We start from the raw sequence: 19,544 nt of genomic DNA on the forward strand, positions 1-19,544 counted from the left end.
TATCATAGGTCTGGTAATACCCCAAGTCATCTAGATTACCCATATACACACTCCTTACCCCAAGAAGAATCTATCATAGGTCTGGTAATACCCCCTAAGTCATCTAGATTACCCATATACACACTCCCTATCCCAAGAAGAATCTATCATAGGTCTGGTAATACCACAAGTCATCTAGATTACCCATATACACACTCCTTATCCCAAGAAGAATCTATCATAGGTCTGGTAATACCCCAAGCCATCTAGATTACCCATATACACACTCCTTATCCCAAGAAGAATCTATCATAGGTCTGGTAATACCCCCAAGTCATCTAGATTACCCATATACACAATCCCTATCCCAAGAAGAATCTATCATAGGTCTGGTAATACCCCCCAAATCATCTAGATTACCCATTTACACACTCCATATCCAAGGAAGAATCTATCATAGGTCTGGTAATACCCCCAAGTCATCTAGATTACCCATATACACACTCCATATCCCAGGAAGAATCTATCATAGGTCTGGTAATACCCCAAGTCATCTAGATTACCCATTTACACACTCCTTACCCCAAGAAGAATCTATCATAGGTCTGGTAATACCCCAAGTCATCTAGATTACCCATATACACACTCCTCACCCCAAGAAGAATCTATCATAGGTCTGGTAATACCCCAAGTCATCTAGATTACCCATATACACACTCCTTATCCCAAGAAGAGTCTATCATAGGTCTGGTAATACCCCCCAAGTCATCTAGATCACCCATATACACACTCCTTACCCCAAGAAGAATCTATCATAGGTCTGGTAATACCCCCCAAGTCATCTAGATCACCCATTTACACACTCCTTACCCCAAGAAGAATCTATCATAGGTCTGGTAATACCCCAAGTCATCTAGATTACCCATTTACACACTCCTTACCCCAAGAAGAGTCTATCATAGGTCTGGTAATACCCCAAGTCATCTAGATTACCCATATACACACTCCTTATCCCAAGAAGAGTCTATCATAGGTCTGGTAATACCCCCCAAGTCATCTAGATTACCCATATACACACTCCTTATCCCAAGAAGAATCTATCATAGGTCTGGTAATACCCCAAGTCATCTAGATTACCCATATACACACTCCTTATCCCAAGAAGAGTCTATCATAGGTCTGGTAATACCCCCCAAGTCATCTAGATCACCCATTTACACACTCCTTACCCCAAGAAGAATCTATCATAGGTCTGGTAATACCCCAAGTCATCTAGATTACCCATATACACACTCCTCACCCCAAGAAGAATCTATCATAGGTCTGGTAATACCCCAAAGCCATCTAGATTACCCATATACACACTCCTTATCCCAAGAAGAATCTACATGTATCATAGGTCTGGTAATACCCCCAAGTCATCTAGATTACCCATATACACACTCCACATCACAGGAAGAATCTATCATAGGTCTGGTAATACCCCAAGTCATCTAGATTACCCATTTACACACTCCTTATCCCAAGAAGAATCTATCATAGGTCTGGTAATACCCCAAGTCATCTAGATTACCCATTTACACACTCCTTACCCCAAGAAGAATCTATCATAGGTCTGGTAATACCCCAAGTCATCTAGATTACCCATATACACACTCCTCACCCCAAGAAGAATCTATCATAGGTCTGGTAATACCCCAAGTCATCTAGATTACCCATATACACACTCCTTATCCCAAGAAGAATTTATCATAGGTCTGGTAATACCCCAAAGCCATCTAGATTACCCATATACACACTCCTCACCCCAAGAAGAATCTATCATAGGTCTGGTAATACCACAAGTCATCTAGATTACCCATATACACACTCCTTACCCCAAGAAGAATCTATCATAGGTCTGGTAATACCCCCCCAAGCCATCTAGATTACCCATATACACACTCCTTATCCCAAGAAGAATCTATCATAGGTCTGGTAATACCCCCTAAGTCATCTAGATTACCCATATACACACTCCTCACCCCAAGAAGAATCTATCATAGGTCTGGTAATACCCCAAATCATCTAGATTACCCATATACACACTCCTTATCCCAAGAAGAATCTATCATAGGTCTGGTAATACCCCAAGTCATCTAGATTACCCATATACACACTCCTTACCCCAAGAAGAATCTATCATAGGTCTGGTAATACCCCCCCCCCCCAAGCCATCTAGATTACCCATATACACACTCCTCACCCCAAGAAGAATCTATCATAGGTCTGGTAATACCCCAAGTCATCTAGATTACCCATATACACACTCCTTATCCCAAGAAGAATCTATCATAGGTCTGGCAATACCCCCTAAGTCATCTAGATTACCCATATACACACTCCTCACCCCAAGAAGAATCTATCATAGGTCTGGTAATACCCCAAGTCATCTAGATTACCCATATACACACTCCTTACCCCAAGAAGAATCTATCATAGGTCTGGTAATACCCCCCAAGTCATCTAGATTACCCATATACACACTCCTTATCCCAAGAAGAATCTATCATAGGTCTGGTAATACCCCAAGTCATCTAGATTACCCATATACACACTCCTTACCCCAAGAAGAATCTATCATAGGTCTGGTAATACCCCCAAGTCATCTAGATTACCCATATACACACTCCTTACCCTAAGAAGAATCTATCATAGGTCTGGTAATACCCCCCAAGTCATCTAGATTACCCATATACACACTCCTTACCCCAAGAAGAATCTACCATAGGTCTGGTAATACCCCCAAGTCATCTAGATTACCCATATACACACTCCTTATCCCAAGTAGAATCTATCATAGGTCTGGTAATACCCCCTAGTCATCTAGATTACCCATATACACACTCCTTACCCCAAGAAGAATCTATCATAGGTCTGGTAATACCCCCTAGTCATCTAGATTACCCATATACACACCCGTTATCCCAAGAAGAATCTATCATAGGTCTGGTAATACCCCCTAAGTCATCTAGATTACCCATATACACACTCCTTATCCCAAGTAGAATCTATTATAGATCTGGTAATACCCTCTAAGTCATCTAGATTACCCATATACACACTCCTTATCCCAAGTAGAATCTATCATAGGTCTGGTAATACCCCCTAGTCATCTAGATTACCCATATACACACTCCTTACCCCAAGAAGAATCTATCATAGGTCTGGTAATACCCCCTAGTCATCTAGATTACCCATATACACACCCCTTATCCCAAGAAGAATCTATCATAGGTCTGGTAATACCCCAAGTCATCTAGATTACCCACGTACACACTCCTTACCCCAAGAAGAATATATCATAGGTCTGGTAATACCCCAAGTCATCTAGATTACCCATATACACACTCCTTACCCCAAGAAGAATATATCATAGGTCTGGTAATACCCCCCAAGCCATCTAGATTACCCATATACACACTCCTTATCCCAAGAAGAATCTATCATAGGTCTGGTAATACCCCAAGTCATCTAGATTACCCATATACACACTCCTTATCCTAAGAAGAATCTATCATAGGTCTGGTAATACCCCAAGCCATCTAGATTATCCATATACACACTCCTTACCCCAAGTAGAATATATCATAGGTCTGGTAATACCCCCCAAGCCATCTAGATTACCCATATACACACTCCTTACCCCAGGAAGAATATATCATAGGTCTGGTAATACCCCAAGTCATCTAGATTACCCATATACACACTCCTTATCCCAAGAAGAATCTATCATAGGTCTGGTAATACCCCAAGCCATCTAGATTACCCATATACACCCTCCTTATCCCAAGAAGAATCTCTCATAGGTCTGGTAATACCCCCAAGTCATCTAGATTACCCATATACACACTCCTTACCCAAAGAAGAATCTATCATAGGTCTGGTAATACCCCAAGTCATCTAGATTACCCATATACACACTCCTTATCCCAAGAGGAATCTATCATAGGTCTGGTAATACCCCCCAAGTCATCTAGATTACCCATATACACACACCTTATCCCAAGAAGAATCTATCATAGGTCTGGTAATACCCCCAAGCCAACTAGATTACCCATATACACACTCCTTACCCCAAGAAGAATCTATCATAGGTCTGGTAATACCCCAAGTCATCTAGATTACCCATATACACACTCCTTACCCTAAGAAGAATCTATCATAGGTCTGGTAATACCCCAAGTCATCTAGATTACCCATATACACACTCCTTATCCCAAGAAGAATCTATCATAGGTCTGGTAATACCCCAAGTCATCTAGATTACCCATATACACACTCATTACCCAAAGAAGAATCTATCATAGGTCTGGTAATACCCCCTAGTCATCTAGATTACCCATATACACACTCCTTATCCCAAGAAGAATCTATCATAGGTCTGGTAATACCCCAAGTCATCTAGATTACCCATATACACACTCATTACCCAAAGAAGAATCTATCACAGGTCTGGTAATACCCCCAAGTCATCTAGATTACCCATATACACACTCCTTATCCCAAGAAGAATCTATCATAGGTCTGGTAATACCCCAAGTCATCTAGATTACCCATATACACACTCCTTATCCCAAGAAGAATCTATCATAGGTCTGGTAATACCCCAAGTCATCTAGATTACCCATATACACACTCATTACCCTAGGAAGAATCTATCATAGGTCTGGTAATACCCCAAGTCATCTAGATTACCCATATACACACTCCTTACCCCAGGAAGAATCTATCATAAGTCTGGTAATACCCCAAGCCATCTAGCCCTAAGGATATCAGCTTCTCTGTCTCAGTTATCTGTAGTGGAAATTAAAATGAGTATCACTTAAGTTTTTTACAAACTTTGGCCCATTTCATGGAAATATAATATATATATATATACATATATAGCAAACTCCTCCTGTAAAGTTATTGTTGCATGCAGCTATTTATATAATCAAGCTTTACCAATAAAGTTGAAGGTAATCATAAAACCCCACTCTTTCAAGATTTATTGATATGCAGGTAGATATCACGAAAGTCAAAATTTGTCTGTTACAGTCAAAGCTTTTTCCTTTTTTTACAAAAGAAAAAATATCTTTTTGTAGGTACTATGAAGGCCCGTTTTGTGAAGAACAAGTACAGAGAGTGTAGATCTTTATTTTTAAACAAAACTGAATTGGTCCTAATCATCATCCAGCAAATATTTCATTATAATAATAATAATGTCCATTTATATAGTGCAGTTACTATGTGCATATACTCAACTGCGATTTGATACATGGTATCATATTATTAGCCCGGCTGTAGCTGAGCCGCCATATTAATAGGCGCTAAAGCATTCAAGGAATAAATCCTACCGGGTACCCATTCACCTCACCTGGGTCTAGTGCAGCACAATGTGGATAAATTTCTTGCCGAAGGAAATTACGCCATGGCTGGGATTCAACCCACAACCCTCTGTTTCAAAGTCTGGAGACTAATCCACTGGGCCACAATGCTCCACACCAAAACTGATCCACATTGTGAAACTTTTATTTGAAGGTATCAAAAGTGAAGTGTTCATTACAAAAGGCAATTCCATAACTAAACAGTATTTTTGTATGTCTGAACCCTATATTATCCATTCTTACAATACTCCGAGAACTCCTCAAGCCATGATAATTTAACCCCAAACGGCCCAGGAAGGAGGCCCCCCTCAATATATTTTGTGATAAATCTGCCATGTGAAATTTTTTGACTGTGCTGTTCACAGACTTTGTACTTCCAAGTCTCACACAACTTTTGAGACGAAATTTGCAACGCCCAGGTACAAGGTTACAAAATTACGCAGCATTATGTATGTGCACGTCAGACCCAAAATTGCTAAAAAACATGAATTCATGTACAAATCCAATGCACACTGTGTTTTTAGTCAAAATTTATAAATGTAACATGATTTCTATTTATACTGATTAAACTCAAATAATTTTTTGTTTATGATCAGAATTAAGTCGGCAATGATTTCCAACTAAAAAAAAATAGTAAAATAGATAGATAGAAAAACTTGTGATACTGATTTGTTTTAGAAGTACATTGAATGGTTGCATTGTGGTCTAGTGGTTATGACTCTCATCTGTCAGTCTGAGGGGCGTGGGTTGTATTCCAAGCCATGGTGTGTTTTCCTTCAGCAAGAAATTTACACGTATTGTGCTGCACTCAACCAAGATAAGGTGAATGGGTACCCGGTAGGAAGAAATTTCTTGAACGCTTGAGCGCCCGATCAAGGTAGCCGTGCTAAAGTTGGGGTAATATTAACATTATCATTTTAAAGCAGGGCCCGCTAAGAGAACAGTTTTCGGAACTGAAGTGGCTACCCTGGGTAAAATATGACATTATCGTTGGAATCCGTCAGAGAGTCTGTGTATAGAAAATTAACTGTTTTGGGGCCGTATTTGTTAATTAGAGCCAGTTTTATAATGCATAAATTAGCATAATTAATTCATATACAAAAACACCTTAGCATTTCTTAAAAATTAACCATACAGGCTTGTAGATTTCATCACACACTACCCCTCTGCAAATTTTTGCGACGCTCACATGATCGGCGGCTGAGATTTCAAGGGGGGACGAAATCTGCCCCCTATCGGCTGTGAGATGGGTCTAAATAACTGAAAACGGAGAAAAATAATTTCAGGAATGTCCCATGTACAACTGAGGCCAGAAGTTTACATACACCCAGGATATTCAAAGAAAAGTTAACACTTGCCAAACATCATAATATTTACTGTATCTTATAAAATATTTGTGCTATCATGACAAATTTGATATCAAACAAATGAGGATGTAATGCCCCTTAATCACATTGCTTTGTCATCAGGAGCTGAAAAATATTTAGGCGTCATTTTTTCCCAAAAACCTTCATATTTTAGACAAATTAAAAATAAAAACTTGAAAAAAACATTTCATATTTGTGCTAGTTACTTCTCAACACAAACATTTCAGATCACGCTTTTTTCAGTGGTGACATATCATGATAGAAAATGTAATATAGATCGTAGACTTGACATTTATATACTTCTATGAAATGATGTTTGAAAATATAATAACAAACAATAGAATACATTTTGCACGAATATTACTTTTTTTTCTTCGAAGAAAATTCTACCTGAAATATTCTTTGATCCTAACGGTATCCCAATCATGTGAAAGAGCTTAATATGCTCTTCCATTTGATACCAAAATCGTCATGGTAGTATTTATATTTCTGAAGATATAGTTAATTTTCCGATGTTTGGCAAGCGAAAAAATTTCACTGAATTCCATGGGTGTATGTAAACTTTTGGCCTCAACTGTAGGCCTATGTAAGTAGAATATAAATCAAATTGTTTTACTTAGTCTGTATATTTTCTGATTCCACAGTTCTTGTGACTTACTGCTTGTTTGAATTGAGACCTCATCATGAGACTATGAATATTCTTGAATAGAAGCTCTTTTTGACCTGAGCTAAGAGGCTTGAAGGGCCTGAAGAGAGCTCTCAAGGTGGTATCAAACTTCTGATTCTCCTTCACCTGAATTAGAAAATAACATATGATTAAGGTTGAACTCTGGTATTGGTAGCAACAGAATATATAATGTTCACAGAATGGAGCAAAACTATAAATAAATGATACCTACCACACAATTTTTCAGGAAAATTTATAATTATAGAGTAATGAGCAAGAGAAGATAAGAAAAGTTACTGAAAAAAATCCTGTTTACTGGTCCCACTCATTGTTTCCTGTGTTGGCTAAACTAGGAAAAGTGTGTGGTAATGAAATGAATATAATTTCAAGCAAGCCTGAATTGTTTCATTAAACTCTGATGTTCTGAATAAGCATATGATAAACACTGAAGGATTTCTTCTAACTATTTACCGTTTAAATTAGATTTCTATAAAAGAACTCAAACTTAATTAGCTTTAAGCACATTTAAAACAATAATAGTAATAATAATAAATATAGGTTATAATAAATCTTGTATAGTGAATATCATATTAATATCTAACATCTGTTTGCACCTCTAAAGGAATTGGGGTATTACTATTATGGCTTTAGCCCGGTTGCCCTTTACAGCACATAAGCATTTCAAGGAATATGACTATTCGAGAGCCAGACATCTATTTACCTCATCTGGGTTGAGTGTAGCAAATGCAGATTAATGTCTCATCAAAGGACAACAGTGCTGGAGCAGAGATTTGAACCCGTACCCTTATGCTTAAAGTCCACTAGACCACACCCCCCATAAGCAGGAGATGTTCACTCAGTAAGAAATGTCTTTGAAGGATTTTAATACATTTTTAAACATAATATAGTCCAAAACCTATTATATTAAACATTACAGTAGACTAAAATCTCCAAAAAATAAAGGAAATTCTGCAAGCCTATGAAGTGATCATCCCAATTCAACTATATTTAAGCTATATAATATGCCAAAAAATAACAAACACATTACATTGCATTGCATGACAATATGTGTTACATGTTATTGCAGTAAAAAAAAAAATCATCCCTCCCTTTGTATGAATAAATGGAAAATGTTACCACATAAAGAAAGAAAATTGCTTCACTTGGAGATTGTATTGAAAAATGTCATTACCATATGGAAAGCTTAACATCATACCTCATACTGTGCTATAATCTGTTTAGCGTTGGTGAGTAGTGATCTAGCCTTATATTCCTCTGTTCCATTGAGGTAGTCTAATGGTAGTACACCTACTGAGTTGAGAGGGAATGGTACACCTATCAAAGACGACATCAAAGGGGCTATGTCGGCTTGGTTGACATCATGGCGTTCTACATCTTCAAGATCCCAATCTGTATAATAGATCACCATCAAAAGGAAAGTGAAATATGAACTTTGAACCCTGAATTATTTGGGACGGTCTTGACCCTCACCATGAATTATTGGCAGATATCAAGCTTATTAGCAAAATGAAGAAAGACATGGCATTTGAAATGAATAATCTATTATTATAATGATTTGAGCCCAGCCATGCCAGCGGCACCTTACTCCGCTGGTAAACAGCCTGGCCCAGCTGAATGTTCTGTAGTTTCCCGTACTAATGATAATCTCAAATTTTGTCTCAAAATCACTGCTTTGATGAAAGTAAAATCTCGCCGTGTATTATCGCACGAGCCTCCTTGGTAGGGTAGTAAATTTTGGCAATATTTTATTCTAAAACCTTACAAATGAAAACCATTTATTGATGAAAGTTATCGACTAAATATATCCAAGATGACTTCATTTTTAAAAGGTCACCTGACATCTAAAACCTTGCTTTTTGAGTCACATGACTTAAATGAGTTCTTCCTTCTAATCCATCGAACAGCATTAGCCAGCGACTGGGTCATCCATAACTCTTTTAACTACAATAAGAGAACTGCAATAAACTGAATGTGGCACATAAATGAACAAAGACTCTAGAAATTATGTTTTAAAAATAAATAAATAATAAAGAATATGAACTTTGAAAAGTAAGCAAGTTTATAAATAAAACCATTTGAAAAATTAAAGGGGTGTCCCATATGTAGTGGATTTGCCCACCAGTTTATTTACTATAGTTAGAACCAAGGAAGTACTTCCTTTGATGAATTCACTATCAAAACACAAAGTGGAAATTTATACATGGTTTTTAAGAGTGAAAAAATAAATCATCAATACAACCTTGTGATATAGTGCCCAGGGGCCGATTGCACGAAAGGGTCTTTGCAAGGACCGTCTTTCGTGTCGCCCATTTTTTATGATGTGCCATGTGAAACTCATTTCAAAAAAATTATCTGCAAACATATTTTATTCGTCCGTTATAATAAACGAAATATTTGTTTATAAAATGATGTGATATCTCATGAAATTGTATAAAATTTGATTTAAAAACAAGCTTACGAATTTAATTTGTTTATCATAAATTTCGACACGAAAGACGGTCCTTGGAAAGACCCTTTGGTGCAATCGGCCCCAGGAATTCAATTGAAAAAGAAGATGGGGAAAAAATCAATACACCCTCATGATGAGAGAATGCCCAGGAAGTCATGTCTATCTTTTGAAGCTATGACTCCTAGTATCTTTGTGAATGAAGAGCTTTTAGGCACTCTATTCTTTCATTCTTTTGTATACCCTGTTCGTGTTGGATTATCAAGGTGTTGACATCACAGGTTAACATATGAATATCATGCCACGCTGACACAGGGACAAAAATATCAATGGCTGACATTTTGTTGGAGAGGTCAGAAAATATGTTTAGAAAAAAGAAAGAATTTGATGACATAATAATTCATGATTAAAAAGTCTATAAACACTCTAAAACTTATTTCCATGGTTTATGCAGATTTTACGCAACTCTTCATTTGGTGCATATAATGAGAAAGGGTCCAGACAAGGAATGAACACTGAAGTCACAGGGTACTCATTTGACCCTTTGCTTAGTAGTCCAATGTTTATGTAAAATAATTTACATAAACAATGGAATCATTAATTTCAATAAAGTGGGCTCAAACCATAACCTGAAATCAGCGCCCTGAGACAAAAGTGTGATATATTTATAATACACTTTCCCAATGTTTTAGATTATTTTAAAAAGCATTGATCAAAGCTTAAAATCTGCATAAATCATACTTTTAAACCAAAGATTCTAAACCACCTTGGAAAAGTCTGGTCCATGAGTGCAAATATTTAAAGAGATTTGAAATGAAATACCTTGCAAGAAAGTGTCTTGAAAATGTTGATCTGTAGCATATCTTGCATCTCTGATACCAGCACCCCAGGCTAGGAGAGGTGTAAGGGTCTCATCTGGGTGACTTGCTCCATGAGATCCTGATAAAAGTAATAAAATAACAACAATAATCGTTACAAGCATATGGCAAATGTAACTTGTCTGTCTCCTGTTAAATAATCAGCAATGAACATTTCATGGATGTATATCATTTACCACAAGAAAGGATCACCAGTCGTTCTTAAAGTCACTCTTAACTTACGAACAGCTTTATGAAACAGGCCCCAGGAGCCGTGCAATGAGGGTGCCACACCCAAGTTCAAATCTCTTTTACTTCTAGCAATGAATGTCTGCTGGAGAACATGGGAGTGTTCTGTTCATCTTCATTTTTAGGATTAATTAATTTTACTCAGAAGACTTCGAGTTCAATAGATATATAAATCGTTTAGACTGATGAATCCCTGTATGGCCTGGGCATGCTCATCCTTTGAGGAATAGTAAGTACTCCAAAGTAATTTGGTTAAAAAGGGATTTGACTATTGTGTACCTTTATGCTATTCAAATTTACAGAGTACCTGATACATGATTCTGTGTTGGAATACGCATCAGGAAGGACATGAAGCCTGAATAATGTGGATCCAATTCTCGCAGTGTGCGGAATGAAGGACTTGACAGAAACTAAAGGAAGTACAATTCTTTGAACTATAGTTGATATTGGTGATTATTTCGTCTGTATTTGAGTAATATGTGGATACCTCCGTTTCCATATTCGATATAGTGGAAGTTCAAAGCTGCATTGTTAAACAACTAAATAGTTGCTAGAGGGTATTCATTTGTCTCGCAATCTACTATGGTCAACAAGGAGGTATATGCAAATATACGAACCATAGATGCGAACCATCCGACAGCACAATACCCCCTTACCTGGCAGTGCACGCCGACCCGATCGTTCCCGGCCCCGATCGAGGGACCGCTCAGCTAGTCAACCCCCACCCACGGGAAACTAGCAAGCCCGCCAATTTTGTCTTATTTGCATATTGCCGACTCACGGCGTATTTGCATATACCTAAGAGTGATCACAAATTCCTAGAAAGCTAGTGAACACTTTTTGCGAGAGTGATCACTAATTTCCTTGTTGACCATAGTAGATTGCGAGACAAATGAATACCCTTTAGCGATTATTTCAGTCCACAATAATGAACCTATTTAGTATAACTAAATAGTTGTCTGTGTGACAAATCCACTGATATACACAGTTGAATGAAATTCATGAATGAAATTCATCTCCTTCAATCACTTGATGATGAGTTTCCTGTAACTGAGTGCATTTTGTTCGATTATATAATCATCATTTGTAATAAGGGGTGGAGTATAGGACTGACTGTAATTCTGCATAATTCCCATCCATATTTCTTATTGTGTGTTATGTAGATCTTCATAGCCTTAATTTTGATTATAGGAGCTTGTGTGAAATGAGACCATACTTGTATGACAAAGGTCTTTGATAAGTGATAAAAGGTCGTTTGCCTCTCACTGTAGCCTAGGGGACCAGAAGTAAGATATGTTGATTAAATGATTCGTTAAAATTCTTTCTAACTTTATCTAAGCAGAAGTGATCAATTACTCCTAGAATGTTTTTAAAAACTGTTTGAGGTAAAGTGGTTTGTTTTCTAAATCTACCATAGTCATAATCTCAGTTTCTTTACTGATAAAAGAGTTGACACTTTGTAGATCCGGATAAAAGTTTCCACATTATAATCATGTAATGACCTTGATCTTGTAGATCCGAGCGGTAATTTTCTGTTTTGTGTTTCATCTTAATGAAGGTCTTGAAAACAGTGGAATGGATATTCAAATTATTAATCCAGTTTTGTTGATTTGATGGAATCAGCATAATATATTCTTGATTTTCTTATATATTCAATAGCTTGTTTTCCGGTGATTTATTCAATGAATCTAACTCTGACAAAATCAATGTCTTTGAAAGTATATACACCAATGATGCTTTCTTCTACTGCTACTTTGCACCAAGAATAAGGGTAGTGACAGATAGCAGGGATGTTCTGCCTAGCTAGTTTCTCTGTATAACAATACGAGTTACATAATCAAACAAAGTTTTGTAAAAAAAAAAGATATGCAGAATCTACCAGAACAGAGACTAATGATATTCACTGTGGAAGTTTTTAAAATCCATGTATAAATAGAAAACAAACAATGCACATACATACCCCAATCAGTCATGCCATGATCAGATGTTAAGAGGTATGCAGTCTTTCCGTCATGATCAAAGGTATCTTCAAGCAGACCTACAATCTCCTTTATCCCTGAATCTACTAAGGCAATGTTCTCTAGGTATTCTGTTGAGTACGGTTTGTGGGCATGGCCATTGGTATCAATACCAAGCAGATGAAGGAAGAGAATGACACGATTGGAGTTGAGTTTGGATCTCAGAGAAGGGTCTTCTTTGGATTCGGTGAGGAATTCCTGTTCAGTGATTGTAACATAACATTTAAATCTCAACTTGATGGTCTGTCATAAACTTGAGAATATAATGATGATGATGAAGGTGATGATGACGATGATGGTGACGATGATGCTGATGATGGTGATGGTGATGATGATGATGATGATAATCCATATTTTATTGCTTCAAATAGAAATCAGAAATAAAAATCCTCTGAAAATTCATTTTGCCCAATTGATCATGGGCCTGGCAGCCACTGGACCAGCCTCAGATCAAGGTTGCTCTGTCTTTTAAATTGTTGAATGCCAAACAAGGTAACAGCAACTCACATCATTTAAGGTATTTGGTCCGGCGCGACTGGAGCTTGAACTCCCGATCGTGACAAGGACACTCTACAAACTGAGCCAACACACCTGTATGCTCAAGTAACATTCACTCATTGACAATAAACTTTTAAGGAATATTGATAAGCCAGTGAGTGCATTTGTAAACTTATCAAATTTCACTATAAAATGTACCATTTGAAAAATATTGTGGAAGATGATATATTGTCTTCTAAATTTTCATTGAAGATGCAATGTCACAATATTTTGATAGTATTATATCCCGCATCATCATCAAAATAATCATCAATAATAATTAGTCAACATGATTTAATATCCTTGCTTCATTTTTTCACCAAACCCATGCATCCTTATTCAGAAATTCTGATTCTATCATTTGTGTAGAAAGGATCATCGTGATTAGCTTTATTATCAATCATTATCATTTGCGGAAGAAGAAATCAATAAAATCAATACTTCTTATCCTTTTTTAAAAGTTTTTCTCCCTCTTCTTCTCCTATTTTGTGCTTACTTTAATTTTTAAGCTGAACTTTAATCTATTGGCTTTAGTACTTAAGATGATTTTGATGATAAGAGAAACAAGGACAATACCTGTCTTCCTTTCATTTATGAAACTATTAGAAAGTCTTACCTTAACTTTATCGAAGACCCATGTATCTAATTTGGAAGCATCAGAATCAGCAAAATCTTCACTCTCAGGTGGGTAGGTATGGATGAAAACATGATCTCCAGAGGCTCCTATTAAAGGTCAAGTTTATAAATGGTTTGTCTAATACCGATATATATATTAACCTACTGACCTTCCTGTTTTTCAAACTCAGTTACTAAACTCAAATTACTTTTTATTGAGGTTTACGAGAAGATATTTGTCTGAACGGTACAGAGTTTAATTCAGATTCTAGTACAAACAAGAGAAATTACAAGAGAAATACAAATATAAATGGTCAAGTCAAAGCTCGATTCTATATCAAAGAGATTTTCATAAAAATATGATAAAGTAAGAACTTTAGGTATTGTTTGAAATGGTAATAAATTTTCTTGAAACTTTTTGGTACAATATATCAATTTGGGAGTGACTGTGTACAAGCATTTGACACTTATATGGCATGGGCTATGATTTGGAAGAATATTTGAACATGCAAAAACCATTTGAAACTTGACGAGTCAATGGTAATAATTCTAAACTCACTCATAATAATACATGAAAGAATTTTTCTCAAGGGTGTAACCATGTAAGACAAAAAGAGTTAAATTTTTACTTACTCTGAAATACGATAAATTCTTTAATAGCACGCTTACATACCTTTAGCAAACATTGGCAGTATATCTGGACTTCCCCATGACCAAGTAAATCTACTTTCATTGAATACAGAATCAAACTCAACTGGATTTTCTTGCCAACCTGAAAAAAAAAATCATACATGTCTAATATCTTACAACGCAAAATACCACATAGTACGCTTGACAAAATCTCATTATTTTTTTTCAATTCCTACAAATTAAACTAAAGTCTTTGTTTATAAAACTAAAACATAACTAAGAATGTTCATTTAAAAATGATAAATCATTTTCAACCTAAATCGTTATTTTGTTTATTGCTTTTATTTAATCAAATCACCTGACACAAGTGCTCTTTTTAAACAAGGCAAACAACTTATGAAGACATTTTTTTTCTTCAAATTTGGTCAGAGACGCATCCAACAATCAAGCTCGAAAATGCAGTATTTATTAAAATGCAATATGGTTACCAACTTTTCAGGATTTTACTTAAATGATCAAGTAACAAATTATAAAGAACCCATTGAAATCGAACCTTTAGTAACGGCACTGACATCTTCATAGAAGCCTGCTATGATAGCAACATGACCCGGCCTAGACTCGGTCGGAACGCGTGTATGAGAGACACCCCATGCACCTTTACTCCGCAAGATACTCCTGCGAAATGCAATACCATCAAGAAAAAAATCACAGGAAAATACTATAAGATTTGTTCCTAAATATGGATTACATTTAAATAATAATAATAGTATGTTGACACATTTCCTATATTGCTTACAGTCCTGGTAGGTGTTTCATAAAGTTACGCACAACTTTACGAACGACTGGAACATGTTCTGATAAATGTCATAAATGAATGACATAGGGATGTATCATCTAGCACAAGAAGGGGTCACCAGTCGTGCGTAAAGTTATTTGTATCTTACGAACAGCTTTATGAAACACCCTCCTGGTTTACTGGATTTGATGGTTGACAGAAGAATGAGACTGATCTTTTTTTTTCAATCGTTCATGTTGATACTTCTTTAGTAATATTTCTATCTTTCAAAGCTAATGCAACCTGAAATCAAAGGTCATTACATTTATAATATCTAAAACGAAAACAAACAAGTTATGAATGGCTCAACTTTGTAATCATACTCAATTTTTTCTGAATAATGTTTGAAAAAAGTGGAGGACAATTTCTCTGTTTAGTCCAGTTTGAAAATCATAAGTGAATATGCTATCGATTGAGAATCTGTATTAGTCTATGATTCAGAAAATACTGTAATTATTTTTTTGCACAAGTATACATGTAGACCCAGTCCAAGATGGCATTATGAATCACTTTTAAGCAAATGATGTAAGCAAAATGGCACCTGAGATATGGTGCTCTGCTGGTTCCATCTTCTTTGAGTTCATAAAACTTATCAGCTCTGAGACCATCACCGACAAAGAGAACAAGACGTTTGGCTGGAGGTTCATGTGGTGTGGAGTGAGGAGACATACCATGGACAAGGGGAGAGGTGAAATAGATGTCAAAGATGGAAGCGAATAGGATTAGATGAAGGATGAATCCAACAACCACCAGGTAAATATCCATCATGAAGAATCTGTATTTGAAATTAAAAAAACATGGCAAAGTAGAATCAGTGTCAATGTTGCTTCTCTCTCTTTTTTGTGTGTGTATTCTAGTCTGGGGCAGTGTTTCACATTCAAAATTAGATAGAATTTTTCAACTACCAAACTGTGCAACAAGACTTACAAATAATTTAACGTTTTATTCTCAACCAAAATTGAAACCATGCAGTGTTTCGATTGTCCGGCTGGGTAATTGGCCCACTGAAATGGCAAAACTACTGTCTGTGACAAAAGCCAAGATGGTGGCGTAACTATCACCAATTTTTTTTTTCATAGTTCCTAAAACAAATTCTGGTCTCGAATTTTGTGAAGGAAAGTCAGATTATGATAATCATTTTGTAAAAAAAATGCAGAATTACTAAATTATATTATTTTTTACAGTTCTTACTTCTATGATGTATGACTGACCGGGGGGGGGGCATTCAAATTATATTTTGATGGGGGTGTGCCTCATGAAAACCTTAAATGGGGGTCTGAGGAACTGACCACAAGGGTAAAATATGGGGTCTTGGGAACTATATAAGGTAAAGTATACGGTGCACGCTAACACTGCTGTGCATGTATATGTGCAGCAGGAAGATAAGAACATGCAATTTAAGATTGACCAGTGGCAGAACCAGGTAGGGGTACATCCAACTCCTAACCTCCCCCTCTTTGAGAATCGTAAAAAAATATTTTTGAGAATTATACAGTGCGTCCCACAAAAAACGAAACCGAGATTTATCGATGATTTATCACAATTTAATCACAAATACAATAGACAAATGACCTACAGTTGTAAAGCTTAGAATCTCCTCTTTCATCTGAAATTCCTTAGACTATTTCTCATTCACGCATGAGTGAGCAAAAAAAATTTGAAGAGGGGATACCAAAAAGTCATTTGGCGGGCTGTATCTGGGTTTCAAAAAGAAAACCACATTTTTTAAAAGTTCAATATCTGCTCTTTAATTTGATACCTCAATTACAGAAAATGGTCAAGAAATAACAAAGTTCTGGTTATTTGAAATAAGGCTTGAATTTCATAAAATTAAGAGGTTCTACATTGTTCAAACTCACTTGACACTCCGTTTGGTTGACGATCAGCCATGCATTAAGTCTTTTGTTAACCATGCGATAGCTTCTGTGGGTAACCGGTGAAAACACGTTTATTTAATGAAATTATGGAAATACAAGCATTGTTTCGAGGTAAAATAACTTTTTTACTTCTTGACCATTTCTTGTGATTAAGGTATTAAATAAAAGAGCAGATATTGAACTTTTTAGGCATGTGATTTTCTTTTTGAAATTCAGATACCCCCCGCCAAATGAGTTTTTGGTATCCTTTCTTCAAATTGTTTATGCTCATTTATGCGTGAATGGGGAATAATCTTTTACTTCTTGACCATTTCTTGTGATTAAGGTATTAAATAAAAGAGCAGATATTGAACTTTTTAGGCATGTGATTTTCTTTTTGAAATTCAGATACCCCCCGCCAAATGAGTTTTTGGTATCCTTTCTTCAAATTGTTTATGCCCATTTATGCGTGAATGGGGAATAATCTAAGTAATATCAGATGAAAGAGGAGATTCTAAGCTGTACACTGGTAGGTAATTTGTCTATTGTATTTGTGATTAAGTTATGATAAATCATCGCTTAATCTCGGTTTTGTTTTTTCTTGGACGCACTGTACATTGTGCATACACACGTGAGCCTGAGAAGTGAGAGGACCTTTTTTTTGCCATTTCGCCTTGGGCTTGGCTCCCGGGGGGGCCACTTCCATTGACGAGTGGATACCATGAGTGACCATAAAACACATACCGGGTAAAAAGGATCTCTTTTTCAAGATAGGGCAAGTTGTATATATGTAACATAATAAGGGTGTTAAAAACACTAAAATAATGAGAAAAGGGTATATATTCCGCTAGGAAAACTATGTGTTTACGGTCCAATTTGCGAGGGTATAAAGAGTCTAAAATACTTTGTATGTGCTTTTTGCCCCACACTACGTGTTTAGTTAGGGTCCAATTTGAGCGAGGCGTGTTTGGTGACCAGTACTATACCCAATTAAAGGTAGAGCCGACATCCGTGATCACGTCCATGACATAATATCGTACTTGTTTGGGAGGTCAATTCACGGAATGTTTGTCAAGGGTAGGCTAGGCAATGGCACTAGATTTGTGCTGTAGTCATTTGTCCAAAAAGTCAGTAGATGAGTTGGCCTCAAATGTTATTTCTTTATTTTGAGTGAACAAAGTAGTTAAACTCAGCGACATCTTCACATTTTCTGGCAGCCAAGTTGATTATCTATTGATGTGACATGTTTCCACGTCTCCTCTCAGAGGCTCAAACAGTCCTAGGTCAGCATAAAGACTTTAAAATGCCTGTTTTTAGCCACTAGCCAACACAGTATAGCATATAGGGATGGACCATTGTGCATACATGATTTTATTGAATATTTAAGCCTTATCTTTCACTATTTAGGAAATTTTGAGGTAAGTTTTGAGCAATGTCTGTGATAATAATGCTAATAAAGAATATATTAAGGTAATGCTTTTTAGTAGAAATGCTGTTTCGTTTTTTGTTTTTTTTTGTTGTTGTCCTACCTATCAAGGGAAGATCTACCGTTTTGTTTCCAATACTTGTTAAGGGCACTCATTCAATGAACAAGGTTACGATATAACCTTGTTCTCTGTTAGTAATCCATGTGTACGTGGCAAAATAAGGTTGGCAATGTTTGGCTTATTTTCTTTTTCTTTGGAACAAATGCTTGATTGTTTGACACTGTCAGATTCCATTACAGCTAATCATCATATAACTTGGCTCTTAAGTAAATTTGATTCTTTTAATTATTTTCACTAAATTAAAAATAGAGATTGAAAATGAAAAAGTTCTTGCCCTATTACCTTCCACCAATAGAGGGCGTACACAAAAATATGCCCAAAATTCAAGTTTTTGAGCGCTCCGGTGAATACAAAATTTTTCCAAAGTTACTAATGAAAATAAATTGCAACTGTATGGAAATGAGTAATTTGGGTCACAAAAGCGATATTTTAATGAAGTTACAAGACGCACATCCTCGATGTGCGTCTTGTAAATTGGCGAAAGACAAAAGAGAACAAGATGGTGACGTAAA

The 19,544-nt window shown here is 36.3% G+C and overlaps 1 protein-coding gene across 2 annotated transcripts in view; it reads right to left on the bottom strand.

Annotated features, from left to right (window-relative positions):
• Nucleotides 1-19,544, bottom strand: part of LOC129254266 (GPI ethanolamine phosphate transferase 1-like) — a 59,242-nt gene that overhangs the window by 37,158 nt on the left and 2,540 nt on the right. For both annotated transcript variants that reach the window (XM_064115714.1, XM_064115715.1), the window contains exons 2-10: nucleotides 16,171-16,404; nucleotides 15,348-15,469; nucleotides 14,838-14,936; nucleotides 14,166-14,272; nucleotides 12,955-13,210; nucleotides 10,711-10,827; nucleotides 8,638-8,831; nucleotides 7,413-7,547; nucleotides 4,736-4,815 (exon numbers count right to left, since the gene is read on the bottom strand). In XM_064115714.1, coding sequence (XP_063971784.1) covers nucleotides 4,736-4,815; nucleotides 7,413-7,547; nucleotides 8,638-8,831; nucleotides 10,711-10,827; nucleotides 12,955-13,210; nucleotides 14,166-14,272; nucleotides 14,838-14,936; nucleotides 15,348-15,469; nucleotides 16,171-16,397 — 1,337 coding nt within the window. In that variant the 5' untranslated portion in view covers nucleotides 16,398-16,404. The remainder of the gene's footprint in view (nucleotides 1-4,735; nucleotides 4,816-7,412; nucleotides 7,548-8,637; nucleotides 8,832-10,710; nucleotides 10,828-12,954; nucleotides 13,211-14,165; nucleotides 14,273-14,837; nucleotides 14,937-15,347; nucleotides 15,470-16,170; nucleotides 16,405-19,544) is intronic.

Source organism: Lytechinus pictus, chromosome 2, assembly GCF_037042905.1.
Source record: "Lytechinus pictus isolate F3 Inbred chromosome 2, Lp3.0, whole genome shotgun sequence".
In the NCBI taxonomy this organism is placed as follows: domain Eukaryota; kingdom Metazoa; phylum Echinodermata; class Echinoidea; order Temnopleuroida; family Toxopneustidae; genus Lytechinus; species Lytechinus pictus.